The 15,421-nt window shown below is 43.1% G+C and overlaps 1 protein-coding gene across 1 annotated transcript in view; it reads right to left on the reverse strand.

The window, feature by feature from the left end:
* The window catches only part of LCOR (ligand dependent nuclear receptor corepressor), a 143,267-nt gene continuing 127,846 nt past the window's right edge, over positions 1–15,421 (reverse strand). Inside the window, exon 8 of the mRNA XM_036265619.1 lies at positions 1–4,948. Coding sequence (XP_036121512.1) covers positions 619–4,948 — 4,330 coding nt within the window. The 3' untranslated portion in view covers positions 1–618. The remainder of the gene's footprint in view (positions 4,949–15,421) is intronic.

Below are 15,421 nucleotides of genomic sequence, written 5' to 3' on the forward strand. Positions count from 1 at the left end.
TTTTTAAAAAAGGGTTAACAGAAATATTAATCTTTTACAACAATTATAAATGCCCTCTGTATTCTCTACATACCATAAAAATGATTTGGTTTAGCTTTCAAATATCATTTAGACAAACAAACCAGACAGAGAGGGAAGTTCACTGCTGGGTTTGCACAGAGGAGCATCTGCTCGTGCACAGACGCTGCAGGGAGCTGCTGGAAAGCTACTTTTATGTGCATGATGGTGGTCTTCTCGGCTACAGTACAAGTGCTTGTGCATCAAGTATAAAATACAAGCCTTTATCACATAAATCAGCTTTTTAGCTTTTGTAAATTTTAAACACAAAAAGGATAAATAAGGCACTGTACTTTTAAAAACTAAAACTGCTTGGTTCCAAGTTTAAAACCCAAGGAACAACCAGAATATAATATATAACTTCCCTTACTCAGCCTCAGAGAAAGACTCTGCAAGTTCCCTTCTCCATCTGAGATGCACTTTCTGACATCTTAAATTGTGGTGTTCTCCATTAACTGCAGATTTGAAAGGCTTGATAAGCGTATAAAAGCGGATTTAGTTAATGCAAAATAAAGGGTTACTTCTATAGAACAGTTTTACTCTTGGCTACCACCCTTCGGATCACTTTGCATCCAGCCGCCTCCGTTTGCTGTGGGACGAGTCCAGCTTTGCCTTCAGCTTTCGCTTTCTCTGGGCTGCACTGTTCTCTGGGGTTTTCAAGGGTCTGGCCCGAGCCTTTCCATTGCTCTGCTTCCTGTTTGTGGCTTTCTGTGACCTTGAAGAGGATTCGCTTGCCCCTTTTTGCCTTGCAGGTTTCGTCACTGCCTCCGAGGTGGTGGGTTGGGTAGGTCTTTTGTTTATATTCTCTTTTTCTTTCCTGGAGGGAGGGCAGCTCTTCCCAGAGGACTTTTTAGGGATCTTCACTTTATTCTCTTTCAAAGATGTCTTTTTGGGCAGTTGGCTGACTCGGTCCCTTGCGGCTGGCTTCTTGGCAGCAGGGGTTTTGGTGGCTCCATCAACATGCTTTTCTTTGCTGGCTTTCATTGTGGGTCCCTTGTCCTTCCTGTCCTGAGTGCTGCTGCCTTCGGCCCTCTTGCGTTTATTCTGAACTTCTGCTTTCGGCAAGATTTCAGACGTCTGCTTCGCTTTCCTTCCCTTCGTTCCATCAGTTCTCTTGGGCTTAATGGGAAACCCATTGGCATCCACTCGCAGGGCAAGTTTGGGGGACATCAGAGGGTTGATGCATACACTTTTACAACTCTGTTTACCTTCCACAGCCACACCAAAAGGGCTTTCCTTCTTCTCATTCTTCATCAAGCGCTGCTGGGCTCTGAGCTTTCCTCGGATATTGGAATATTTTCTAAGGATCCGGGTACTGGCTGGAGTGGGTGAGCTTGTGAGAGGATGGCTATTTCTACCTTCCCCAACTTCCTCTTTGCTGTCTTCAGAACTGGGGCCCAGGCTGATGTCACTGCCATTCTCTGGCTCCACTTGGTCGGGATTCTCTCGAAATTTAGCCCAGAGCTTCTGCGTTTTCCAGTTGTTTTTAGCAGGAGTAGCTCCAGGAAATTTCTTCAAGTGTTTTTTTAAGCGTTCAGCCTGTAGTGAACTGGGGTACAGGCTGGAAGGTGAGTACTTCTGAAGCGGATGCTTGACAGGTGGGGTGTCGCCTGGAAGACGAGTATTGAGCTTCTTCACGATGACCAGAGACCGGGTTTCAGTTGTCTCTAAGAACCACTTACAAACATTAGATAATTTAAAGTTTGTCATAAACAGCATCTGAACAGGAGAAAACTTTTGAGCTTCCAATGAACCCTTACATTTCCGTGACCTTTTCTTGCTTTTCCAAATCTCCTTCAGTTTGTCCGACTTGTTCCTTGCTCTTGGTGTTGGCTGGCCTTCTTTCTCCAGCTGGATCCAGCCCTTCTGAACTTTCATGTATTGGGCATTGAAGTTGGCGATGAGTTCCTGGTTCTCCTCCTCAGCACACCATTCCATAAACTTTGGCTGGTCGTCGACCACCGCTTCCCTATCCTCCTCCTCTACGGGATCTTCACTCTCCAAAGCTTCATCACCCTTTGGTGTTGCGTTTTCTTGTGCTGCTTCCTTTTCTGAAGTTACTTTTGTATTTTCCAAGGAGTCCAGAGAATGAGCATGTCTTAGGTTGTAGGTCAAAGAGGTCAGTCTCGTGAGCCTTGGTACCCATTTTGGGGGCCCAGCAGCTTCGCCACTCCCACTACCTGACGACCCGAGCGCGCTGGATGGCCCGAGCGTGCTGGATGGCCCGTCACTCTCATCATCTTTATGCTGGGCGTTCGTACTGTCCACCTCGTTTACAACCTCCTCCACATCTGCAGGAACAGGTCCTGGCTTCTCTTCTGACTGCTCTGGGAAAGTACATGGAACGCTTTCTAAGGGGTCATGACCATTTGTCTCACCTAACTTAGACTGGACATAGATTTCCAGTCTCTCTCCAGGCAGGGGCTGGCCAACTGTGATTATAGGGTCACTGCTGGGGGAAATGTCTCCTTCTTCCCCTTTGACCTCTTTAGCCAGCAAGTTTTTAAAAGTTTGCCTGGTGATGATCCCACCTCCTTCGCCCTCCTGCTCAGCATCCTTCTCAGAGGGAATTTCATTGACATTTGGGTTTTCGGTGTCCTCCAGAGCTTTTGGATGGAGACCCTCGGTCAGAAGGCCCTCAGGTGTTGTCACACCAGGGTACTCTTCTTTTTTAGAACGTTTTGCACCAGCATTTTTAGAAACCTTGACCTCAGGGCAAGCAGAGGAAGAGTCTAAACTTTGATTTCTTAGGCCCTTATCGGCAGAGGAAGAATCTGAAAGTTGACTTCTTAGGCACCTATCAGAGGCCTCAGGGAATTTTTTACCTTTTTTCTTCTTGTCTGAGTTCTCTTCGGGTGAGTCAATGTTCTGTTCGCACGTACCTTTTCCTGAAGGATGTTTTCTATCACTGTCCTCTTCCTGTACTTTTCCTGTACCATCTGCCGCCTCACTCTCCTCAGTTTCATTGGGGTTTTCCTCAGTCAAGGTGCTGCTTTCCTTTGAGAGCGGGTCAGTGTGTAGCTCCTGAGCGTCCTCAGTCTCGGCCTCAGTACTAACGTTCTGTTTGTCCTCAGCCTTTCCTGGGCTCATGGGAGGCTCCAAGCTCACGGGGGGGCTTTGATTTTCTGAGCACAGAGGACTTTCCACCCCACTGACTGTTTCGGGAGAAGGAGGAGGCCTACAAACATCTTCGCTGCCTCCCTCAGAAATGCTCTCAGTAGCGGGAACCAGGTGACCGTCTTCGGGCTCACTCACCCCCTTTGCATCCGGCAGTTCGACTGGGTGCTGGTCTTGTTCAGGGGAAGCTATCCCACTTGCTGTGGGCACAGAGGCCACAGAGCTGCCTTCAGGCACGTCCTCTTCAGGAAGGTGAGCCGGGAGAGGCCACACCAGGCTGGAGGCTGTAGCTTCCTCTGCTCTCGGGGAGTTGGGTGGATCGGACGGAATCACCGTGGGGCAAACCTCAGCCTCCTGAGATTCCTTTTCAGATGAAGCATCTCTGTCTCCTTCTGTGGGGGAGGTTATTTCTTCACTAGGCTCTTCAGCGTTCTCCTCTGTGGGTAGCTGCACATCTACCGTAGGTCTCGGAGCTGAAATAATGAGGGGCTGCTTGGGAGTGACCACTGTCTCTGATGCCAGTATTGAGCAGCTCGGTTTTTCTTGGGAGTGTAAGTTTCTGGCTAGTGTGCGAACAGTCGGCAGTTCGCAACAATCACCATTGAAAAAGTACCCTCGAGTACTCTTTCTGGCTGTTTTCCGAGAAGACAACATTGATCTTTGATTCTCAAAGTGGCATTCTGTTATTGGCTGACTGATATAAACAACATCACACTGGTTATCATAATCATTTATCCTCAGCCCTGAAGCCCTTTTACTCTTCCGAGCTGTCTTGATGGAGGCTGGTAACATCTTGGTTCTCGAGTGTCCACTGGGTGCTTTGTGCACCACTGGCATGGGGCTGGGGGCTAACCAATCATCTTTGGAATGATCAAACTGGCCTTTTTCACTGGGATGCAAATGGTAGCCCACCTTGTTTCTTCCTAGTGAGTGAAGATGGTTCTCTTGCTTTGGCCTTGAATCTTGGTCACTTGCCCCTGAATCCTGGTGCACAGGTGTATTTGAGCTACACTGTAAAGTATTTTCTTTGTCAGCAGTTCTAGATGAATTCCCTGTAAACCCTGAGTCCCAAGCCTCTTCTGATAAAGCTCTGAATGAATTTCTTGGAGAAACAATACAGCTGCTGTTCTCCTCACTGTTCTCAGTTGCTGCACTTAGACTTTCTACTAAAGCTGTACTCTGCGTATGGTCTTTACCATCCTCACATACTTTCACATTGGTGTCTTGCTCCTGTCCAGTGGTTTGCCCCTCCAAGCTCTTAGAGATGTGATGGAAGCTGAACAAGGAAGAATTAGATGTACTGAGGTATCCCAGAGTGGAACTATCTGTTGAACTTCCAGAATTAGGTTTAGTGGTTGGAAGTTCAGAGCAATCTTTCTGGATAACAGTCAAGGCATTCTGTCTTCCATCTACAGAGTTTGTCTCAGGAGGAGGCTCCTTCAGGGCCTTTTCTGACACATGTAGAGGACTGTGAGAGCCTGATGCATCTACTGTCAAATCTATAGGAGGAGACTTCATATCGAGACACAGAGCATCGTTTTCCTTATGTCTGGTGCCGAGCTGGGCACAGCCAGCATTGCAAGAGGATGCATCCATTGCCCCGGAGTCAGAAGGTCGCAAGTCCTCGGTGTCCGGCTGAGATTCAGTGTACAGATCGTTCAGAACACGAATGAACTGCTTCTGATGATGAGTGCACAGTTTGACCATGAACTTCTCCAGGGGGGACTTCGACTGATTGTTAGAATCTACTGCTATTGCTTCTGTTGAGTTCTCACTAGACAGACAAAGAGAAAGAAGGAATTAGCATGATCATTTTCCAAAGAACCATTTTTACACTATGAAACTCACCAGATGTTACTCATGTTGTAAGCAGAGTGAACACTCTGGCCAAAATTGTGTCTAAATACCTGTATACTTTTGCTTTACCTAATTAAAACATAAGGCTGTTCTAGTCTCAATTTTTAGTGACAACATTCTTCATACTTTTTTTTTTATCCTCACTTGAGGACATTTTTACATTTATCTTTAGATAGAGTGGGAAGAAGAGAGGGAGGAAGAGAGAGAGAGAGAAACACTGATGTGAGAGAGACACATCAACTGGTTGCCACCAAAATGACCCCAACCAGGGCCGGGGACAAACTGCAACCGAGGTACGTGCCCTCAGCGGGAACCAAACCTGGGCCTCTCTGGTCTGTGGGCTGATGCTCTAACCACTGAGCAAAACTGGCCAGGGGCATCCTTCGTATTTTTTAAGTGCTCATTCACAAATAATTTTTATATTTTAAGGAAGAAATATTGAAAACAAAATTTTTAAAAACTTAAATTTTGGCCACATTATTTCCATTTGGTCAACATATACTTTTGTTTTAAGCCTGGGTATCCCTGTTAAGTAATGATTAGTTTATATGTCCACAATACTGATAAAAATTCAGACATGTTATATTACAAATCTTAGTTTAGAAATACTTAGGGAAATTATAATTTTAATATGGTTCCTCAGCATGACCAATTGGCTAGACTTTTTAATTCTGCAAATAATAATGCAGGAATCCTTCTACCCCCTTCCTGGGGCATGGAGGAACAGAAATCCATCATTTTACATTTTAGATACACTGAAAGATGGAATGACCAGCGATTTCTGGCTGCTAAGTGAGGAAACAGGTATGAAATGACGGTGTGAGCTATAAGGCTCAGTCAGTGCAAGGTGGTGTTAATATGCCTTCAGTCAAACCCTACCTGTGGCATCCTCTTAGAACTTCAATAACCGTTTTATAGTATCCACAGGAAGTCATTCTACATTAAAGTTTCTATAAACTCTACAACTCTTAGAGTTCAACCTGGACAATGGAGGCAGAGGAAGAAAGGATGATACACGATTCAAAGCAGGCTAAAGGCAATTCCTGGTTAGACAGTCAAGAATTTACAAGAGCTGCTCAGTGCTTCTGGATGTCTGGGTCTTACTGAGCCCAGCCAGCTGGAGCGCTCCCGTGATCTGGGTTTTATACAATCTCTCAATCTCTCTCTGGATTATATTTCCTCAGGAGCCTGTTAGCTGACTCTTTATGTGACATGGCAAAGCACTGAGAGCAGCTTTAATAAATGTGCTGGACAGATGTTGTTAGATAATATCGCCCAGCTAACTCCTATTTCCTTCAATCTGTGACTTCATCTCCCAGACACAAGGTGCCTTATAGGAAGGCTTACCCCAGGCGGCTACCTCCTCACCCTCCTCTGGTCTCTGAAGCAGTGGGGTTTTAGTGGAAACAAGCACAGATTGTGGAATCTGAAAAACCTATATTCTACTTCTCACCCTGATGTTTATTATCTACAGGATCTGAGGCAAATTATTTACATTTTCTGAGCCTTGGTTTCCTCATTGGTAAACTGGAGCTGAATATCAATATTTCAAAGAATTGTTGTGAGATATTAGATAATATACATAAAGCACAAAAAGCAGGTGCTCAATTTTAGTTTCTCTGTTCCTGACTCAGGGAGATTTTAAGACCAAGTGGTGAATAAAGTTGCTGAAACATGTCTAAATATAGAACAAAATAAAATTAAAAAACTATTAGTAAAGTCTGTTGTTAACACTGTTTTTACAAGCGAAAAGATTATACTGTGCTTTTATTTTCACAACGAGCAAGAGAGCACTTTTCTTCGGCGGTGCCACAGGTATCTGAATGGGCCTGCATCAGGCTACGGATTAGAAGGCATGTCTTAGAATGTGCCTCCTCAAACTTGAAACTGATCACTGAATTGTGAGTAAACCAAGAAAAAAGATTATTACAGAACTATTATCACAGGTGCAGGGGATGGTGAACTCTAAAGTGCATGCTTGGCAATGGGGCAAAAATCTAACACAAAGAAGAACAAAGAGAACTAGAAGAAAACTAATCAAGCACTACATTTACGTGTATTTTTCTGTCTATATATTGTTTTTCGGGAAAAGGTTTTACAAAGGCACCATCTGGAAGGGCAACAGGAGGAGGTCCTTCCTGCTGTGTGAGAACAGCAATGATCTCCTTCCCTCAGACAGGGGAGACACCAGTGACACCCTGAGGTGGGGGACTTAAGTCATTCCAGCTCCAGGACTCAACGAGATGTACACAGGAGCTTAACAGATTCCTCATGCCGCTGCAGACTCTGCAGTTCGAGGAGAAGCCAGGAGGCCCGTGCTGAAGGATCCCACCCCAGGAAGCACCTTGTGGCTATGTCTATCAGATGGTGCCGATCCAGGCACACCTCGGAAATACTGTAGGTTGAGGCCACGGCAATAAAGCAAGTGTCGCAATATAGCCAGTCCTAATCGTTTTGTCGATGGAGGGTCTTGCCTTTAATTAGTAAAACAAAACAAAATGCAAAAAAACAAAAAAAACAAAAACAAAAAAAACCCCCAAACCCACAAACAAAAAGAACGCGACACCTGTCAGTGCAGTGAAACGAAGGGTGCCTGTGTTTGTCACAGAATACAGTACCGTGAGCTGGTGGAGAGCAGTCCCCACTTACAGTTGTGTGGCCTCGGTCAAAACACTTGACAATTTTGGGTTTTACTAGAGCACCTGCCCCACTACCACATAGAATTACTGCAAAGAAAAACTTACAAAGTTATACAAATGATCAGTTATCATCACTGTCAGCCAATCACATTAAATATGCTTCAATAAAAATACCTTAGAGATTAGGAATGTACATTAATGTTTCCTTACAAACTAAAAATATGAATTTTCTAAGTTTCCCCTTCAAGTACCAACCATTTAAAATTTTTAAATATTTTTGATGGAAGTCTTTTAAAAATTGTATTACCCTCTGAACACTATTTATCCTATCTTAATGGACTCAGGTCATTACTACGTATAGTACACACTATTATTAAAGTTAGGCATGCTTTTTATTATACTAAACAAATATATTGATAGTTTTGGGGGGTACTCAGTTAAGTGAGTGTGTCTGCCTAAATACAAAAGAGCCACGGCGGCAGCCTGTATTTTAGGAAAATCTTTCTTACTTGGCTTCCAAGTCGAAGCAGCTGAGGAGCCCCACTTCACCTTTCCTATAGTATGTCTGCTCACTGTAAGCAAAAATCAACATGCTCCCAATGAAGGCTTGAGGAATAGTTGTATAGGTAAAGTATGTGGATTTTCTTTTTTTTTTTTTTTAATTTTTTTGTTATCCTCACCCGAGGATATTTTTCCACCTTTTGTACAGATAGAGTGGGAGGGAGAGAGAGGAAGGGAGAGAGAGAAACATCGACGTGAAGGGACACATCGAGTGGCTGCCACCCGCACGACCAACCAGGGCCGGGGACAAACTGCAACCGAAGTACGTGCCCTTAGCGGGAACCGAACCCGGGTCTCTCCAGACCGCAGGCCGACGCTCTAACCGCTGAGCCAAACTGGCCAGGGCAGTATGTGGATTTTCTAACAACTTCATCTGTCAGAGGCCTTTACTCCTCAGTTTTTGGTTCTTGGATGTGTTTCAGATGTTTCTGAGATAGGTGACTACAAATAAGTGGGTTACTATTACCCTTCCAAAGCGTCAAAACTGTACTCTAAATGCATTTAGCAATACACAAAAAAGGCAAAAAGGTTGATAATGGTCTATGAGAACGATCAAAAAATATCCTGGAATCTTACTGCAGAAAAAACTGGAGAGATAAATGGCCCTCCCCCACTCAAGAAGCACAGTCCTCTCCAAAGTCGGCCTCATGCTTGAGACTGCTCTGGAAGCAGGCGCGAGCGCTCGGGACAGGGATGTGCCTGGCGATGAGCACAAGGCAGGCGTGTGCCCAGGAAGAGGACACAGTGCTCTGAAGAAAACGGAGGGTGCCCTTTCGTCTCTACAGTGATGCGCACATAAAGGAAAAAACTGAACAGTAATCAACCCACAGGTGATCTCTAACTTCCTTTATGGTTGTTAAGACTTGGATCTGCTGCTGTCCCCCATTTCAATAATTTAATAGTGCTTCAATATTTACTTATTCCAAAGGGCCATGCAGCCAACCCTGAAGCTGCGACTGGCAATATGGCTCAGCGAGTCCCCAAGGACAGACCAGACAACCACAAGTAGGTATGTATCTACTTCACAAGATCACAACCAAGACAAACTAAAGAAACATTATCGGTACCCATTCTACCCTGGAACATGGCAGTAGAGCACTTGGGTGCTGAAAAATAGCACCAGAGAGGCGGACACAGGCTATACCAACCTTAAGAGGCATTCACAGCAGTGGTTTGGAAAAGCTCAGGAGATGAAAAGATTAAAATTGCAAATGGCAATCTTGCTTGGGAGAAAGAAGCATTAACAAAGTGTTATTTGGGTCAGAGCTGATGTACTGATGACAAACCTTGGATGTTTCCTGTCAGTCACACCCTTGGCCATCGCAAAACAATCTCCACCTGGAGTGACTTCACACTGTCCTGAAACGCTACGCCATAAAATTCACTGGCAATTATATTTATTCTATACTTTGTATCTTTTTTTTTTTTTTTTATCCTCACCTGAGGATATTTTTGCATTTATCTTCAGATAGAGTGGGAGGGAGAGAGAGGAAGACAGAGAGAGAGAGAGAAACATCGATGCGAAAGAGACACATTGAGTGGCTGCCACCCACACAACCAACCAGGGCCGGGGACAAACTGCAACTGAGGTACATGCCCTTAGCGGGAACCGAACCTGGGTCTCTCTGGACCACAGGCTGATGCTCTAACCACTGAGCAAAACTGTAGGGCTATACTTTGTATCTTTTACTGACTCAATTTGTCTTGTCCTTGTCTTAGCTTTCCAAGCAGATGTAAGCTATCGACATGTACATAGGGAGCACAGTTCATGTTTTTCTGTTTTCTCTTAGCAAGAAGGAGGGGAGGTAAAGGGAACATTGAGAATGTCTCCGGGCCCTGGCCGGTTTGGCTCAGCGGTTAGAACGTCGGCCTGCGGTCCTGAGAGACCCGGGTTCGGTTCCCGCTAAGGGCGCGTACCTCGGTTGCAGTTTGTCCCCGGCCCTGGTCGGTTGTGCGGGTGGCAGCCACTCGATGTGTTCCTTTCACATCGATGTTTCTCTCTCTCTCTGTGTTCCTCTCTCTTCCTCCCACTCTACCTGAACAAAAAATGGAAAAATGTCCTCGGGTGAGGATTAAAAAAAAAAAAAAAAGAATGTCTCCGGGTTTTCTTCCTGGGCAGCACCATTTAGTGAGGTAGGAACACAGGCAATGAAAGCTGGAGGTTGGTGATTGCTGTGGTGAGTTTGTGTCTGATGAGTTGTTCTGTACACACTGAGTTGAAGTGTTTGTAAGATTCTGAATCTGAGATGTCTGGTCGGCCACTGGACACACAGGCATGAGCCACCAGTAGCTTCACTTGGGTCTGAGAACCTTGACATTAATACTAACCTTTTTCCCAGTATCATTAAATGGCCCTGTTATAATAGCAAACTCTAGAAATTTTCTCAATAGGACCTAAGTTTAGATGACTTTTAATTTAATATCATTTGAATATTTAATTTAAAAAATTAGCTCTGGCTGGTTTGGCTCAGCGGTTGGAACATCAGCCTGTGGACCAGAGAGTCCTGGGTTCGGTTCCCGCTAGGGGCACGCACACACACACACACAAAAATTAACCTCAACTTCCTCTTTGTTACAATTTTTTCATGTTAAAAAAAAGGGTGCTAGGCAGTTTTGTCTGAATTTTAAACAGTTAGTCTTTACCTTTGCTTCTAGTTATTCAATTTTCCCAATAGCATTAGGCCTTTAATAGAGCCTGAATATATTGTTTACCCTGATTTAGAATCCTCTCGGGCAATAAGTAGGGAAACCAGAAAGGAGCAAGTTTCTGTCACTCAACTCGACCAAAGGGGAAGCCCTATGTTTTACTTCAGTGATTATAGTCAGTACCATAGTATGTCCCTCACATCTGACCATATAAGATCTTTGTAAGAACAATAGTTCATCACAGATTTTGAAATCACTTTTTTTATTTCATGTTTCTTCTGCTCAACAATAGGACTCTGTAATAGTTAAGTGAATTATTTATCAATCAGAAATACTTCACCACCACCACTGAAGAGCAGAAAGATTCCAGGGACTGGTAATGGGAGAAGGGTTGTAGGAAGAGGGAAACTTGATTTCCAACTACCTGAACTAGTTCTGAGTTTCTTTCCTTGGTGAGTAATGGCCTTCATGATCTTAAATGCCTAATACTTAAGGGTGTGGTAAAAGGATAAGATAATATTCATAAAAACTTTGAAAGGCATAGTTTAAGAATGATGTTATTTCACAATCCTATCTTTAATGATTTACTCAATGATGTTTTTCTAGATCAGAGGTTAGACAGAGAACTCACCTACTTTGTCAATACTGCAATACTTAAATTCCCTAAGGAAAGCCTTCCTGTGGTTAATATAAATGGTAGATGGTCAACACAGATCAAATAGAAATGTAGCAGAGAGCTGAAATGACAAGTATGAGTTTAGAATTTGGGATTGATGGATTCAGGTAGTCAATATCTGTTCTCTATCAATAAAACTACTTGATGGCAAGTTCAACATCATTGATTACCAAAATATATTCTTCTTGATGAAAAAAGATCCTTAGATGCCCTGGCCAGTTTGGCTCAGCGGTTAGAGCGTTGGCCCGTGGACTGAAGGGTCATGGGTTCAATACCCGGTCAAGGGCACGTACCTGGGTTGCAGGTTCCATCCCTGGCCTGGGTCAGGGTCCTGCGGGAGGCAACCAATTGATGTGTCTCTCTCACATCATGTTTTTCTCTCTCTCTCCCTCCCACTCTACCTAAAATAATCAATGGGAAAATATCCTCAGGTGAGGATTAAGAAAAAAAGATTAAAGACAGGAAATGATGTTTGGATGGGAGTTAATCTTAGTAGCAGGAAAAGGTTGTCACAGGAAAATACAAGGGAAGAGAAAACTTGAATACATTAAACAGAACAGACCAAATAGACAAGAACTGTAAATTAATTTGTCTTAATTCTTCTCTTTAAATACAAGAAAATATAAAAATATGTTGTCACCACCCCTCCTTCAAAGCAATGTTTTTTGGTTTTTTTTTTGCCAAACAGTTGTCTGAAATTATGTTACCAAATTCCTTATTTGTGGTCTTTGTAAGGAAGCACCAAAAATGTAAGTATATTCAAGGTCCTGAGTAAGTCTGCTGACAGGTCTCTGCCCTACACTGAGAAATGCATGTACCTTGGCTATTTCACATCTGTGTATCTTCCATACCAGGATACAGGAACATCCCAAGGGCTATGACAGAATTCCGTCTGTGTGTATATGTATGTACAGGCGTGTGTGTAGTGGAGAAGGTGGGCATGAGGTGTAAAGATTTCTTTTTTCACTCTAAAAAGCCATGCATAGTCAGTTATACCTCTAAACTACTGAACAACCAAGTTTTCTATCCATGAAATTGAACTAGAAGAAACAGTAAAAGGGTAGGCAAAGATGACAGACAAGGGAGAAATAAAGTTTGTAAGATCACAGCATAGAAAGTGACCTCTTAAAATCAGGCAGTTCAATACCCGATTTCTAAGTGATTGAAGTCCAAATGATCTAAATTAGAATTTAGATGGCTTCAGATAGAAAAAGCAATTCTCAAAGTTGGGGTGAAGGAGAATTGTTGCTTCCCAGAGATCGGAATCATGGGGGATGGTGTGTGAGGGGAGCTGTGTCAAACCCAGAATGTTTGTGTACCTCTCCACCCTGTAAGAGTCCTGGTCTCAGGAAGCCACCAGTGCTGATGGCAACATGGCATCTTGCTGGTCGGGAGTGGGAAATGATTAAGAACTGCTGATTGAAAGCAGAAGACATCTTAACAGCTTTCAAAGCTTATTGTATGTTTAACCAAGTTCACTAAAATCAGGGCAAAACAAAGGCTCAAAAATTATTCTTTAATAATGTAAAATGGGAAAGAAATGTGCCTCAGGGGGCACTAGGAGGGCATGCACCCACAGCTTGCTAGCTTTCCTGTATCTCAGAGCTAGTATCCCTGATAAAAGGCTAGTTTCAGAGTAGATCTAAATCCGACAGAAGCAGTTTAAGGCCTTTATATCATCTCCTACTTTTCTTCAATTTAACTAATTGCCAAATTTATTAAATTACAATAAAAAATATAACTATCAAGATTCTCATGTCCACTCTTTAACATATTTTCATCCTATAGGCAAATATCCCCAGGAAGACAAAATATAATCAGAGTTACTTGGTGAGAAGGAAGTCAGAGCATCTCACTGTAATGAGCTCACAAAACACACACTCTAAGTATTTACTTCTGAAAGTTTTGTTTTCCCCACCAAATTAATTTTTGTTTCTATTATCCTAGGTAAGACTATCCACGCAAGACCAAATACATTGCATTTAGAGTTAATTACTTTAAACGTAAGGGACAGGGTTCAGAGACTGTGAAAGACATGGAATTTTGAACTAGAAGGCATAAATTTAAGAGTATAGTTGTTGGAAGTGGGAAAATATCCCCAAGTGTAACTAAGTACTGCTTTGGTGAGAGCACCAACCTAAATTATTAATCTAATAAGTATTATAACTAAGAATTTTTAAAAACCCTGAAATAGACTTTAAGAAATAATACAATAATTTCAGACAAAGAAGGATAGACCTCTGCCCAGGGCTGACTTGAACTGAAAAACAGTGTCTATCAATAGCCTCCCTGAGTTAGTGGAACCAGATTACAGAGAGATCTGGATGTTAAATAAAGGCATAACTGACATTTTATAAGGCCAGGCTTATGGGAGCTCCGACAAGCCAGTGAGACTGGTCTATTTCTTGTGTGTGTGTTAGGGAAATTAAAAATTTTTGTTGTTCTTTGGGGAAAATTTCCCTTTAATTCCCAATTTAAATGACCAGGACCACTGTAGATCAAAATAACCCACTGCTTAAGCAGAATACAGAGGTGTTCATTCCTCAAGAGACACAAAATGCACCAGATCATGATGCTCTTTTAAAGGGGGAGGAGAGCAAGAAACATTTGTCAAGGCCCAAAAGAGGCCGAGGACTGCAGTTTCCCTAAAGTGGGGCTAAGAGAAGTCACAGTCCAGACAAGATTTCCACTGCAATGGGAATGCACTTCTTTTGTAATAGCAAGAGGAGAACAATAAAATAAACTCAAACAAAAACCCACACCACCAGGGCAGTGTGTGTGCAGAGGGTGATCTAAAGGAGGCATAGGAGGGCTGGCTTTATTTAGCTCAGCGGTTCCTGCGCACTGAACTTTCAGTTCGCTGAGCACTCTTGTCCGCAAGGGTGGTTTGAGACCCGTGGGTGCTCTCTAGCCCTTAATAATAAAAAAAAAAAAAAAAAAAGGAGGCATGGGAGCTGACGTAAAACAACAAAATGACATTTAATAGTCAAATATTCCTAGTTTCTTTTTGGGTGAAATAAACGGGAGCAAACAGATTACGCATCTAAATAAGCAGTTATTTGATAGTAGCCTGAGTTTTTCATGATTTTATGGGATCTTCTTGAGGTTCTTAATCTCCATTCCTGAAACCATACTAATCTGTGGCATGATCCTTAGAAGTGGCAAGTTCTACTTGAGTTGTCATCTGGTAAATCACTTAAAACTGACATGACGGCATTCCTAAGAAATAACTGTAATTCAAGGACCTAGACTACCACTTCATAAAATGTAAAACATTAAAAAATGGCCCTGGCCGGTTTGGCTCAGTGGCTGGAACATCGGCCTGCGGACCAGAGAGTCCCGGGTTCAGTTCCCAATAGGGGCACATACCAAAAAAAAAAAAAAAACCCATTAAAAAATTATTCCTAAGATACCTTATACAAGATACAAGATTTAATGTTATTTCTCACTTGTTCACCTCATGAATGTTGGAGGAGGTATGTATATTTTAAAATTTTAAATTTAGGAATAATCCCTTTTTTTCCCAAATAACTTTCTTATTTAAAATTTTGTTAATCCTCACCTGAGGCTATTCCTCCACTGATTTTTAGATAGGGTGGAAGGGAGGGAAAGAACAAGGGAGGGAAGGAAGGAGGGAGGGAGGGACAGGGAGAAGGGAAGAGAGAGGGAGGGAGAGAGAGAGGGAGAGAGAGAGGGAGAGAAAGAGATGTGAAAGAGACACACTGATTGGCTGCCTTCTGCACGACCTTGCAACCGAGGTAGGTGCCCTTGACCAGAAATTGAACCCATGGCCCTTTGGTCCATAGGCTGAAGCTCTAATTGCTGAGCCAAACCATCCAGGGCTAACCAAAGTACTTTTATATCTACC

Source organism: Molossus molossus, unplaced genomic scaffold (genome assembly GCF_014108415.1).
Source record: "Molossus molossus isolate mMolMol1 unplaced genomic scaffold, mMolMol1.p scaffold_m16_p_17, whole genome shotgun sequence".
Lineage (NCBI taxonomy): Eukaryota > Metazoa > Chordata > Mammalia > Chiroptera > Molossidae > Molossus > Molossus molossus.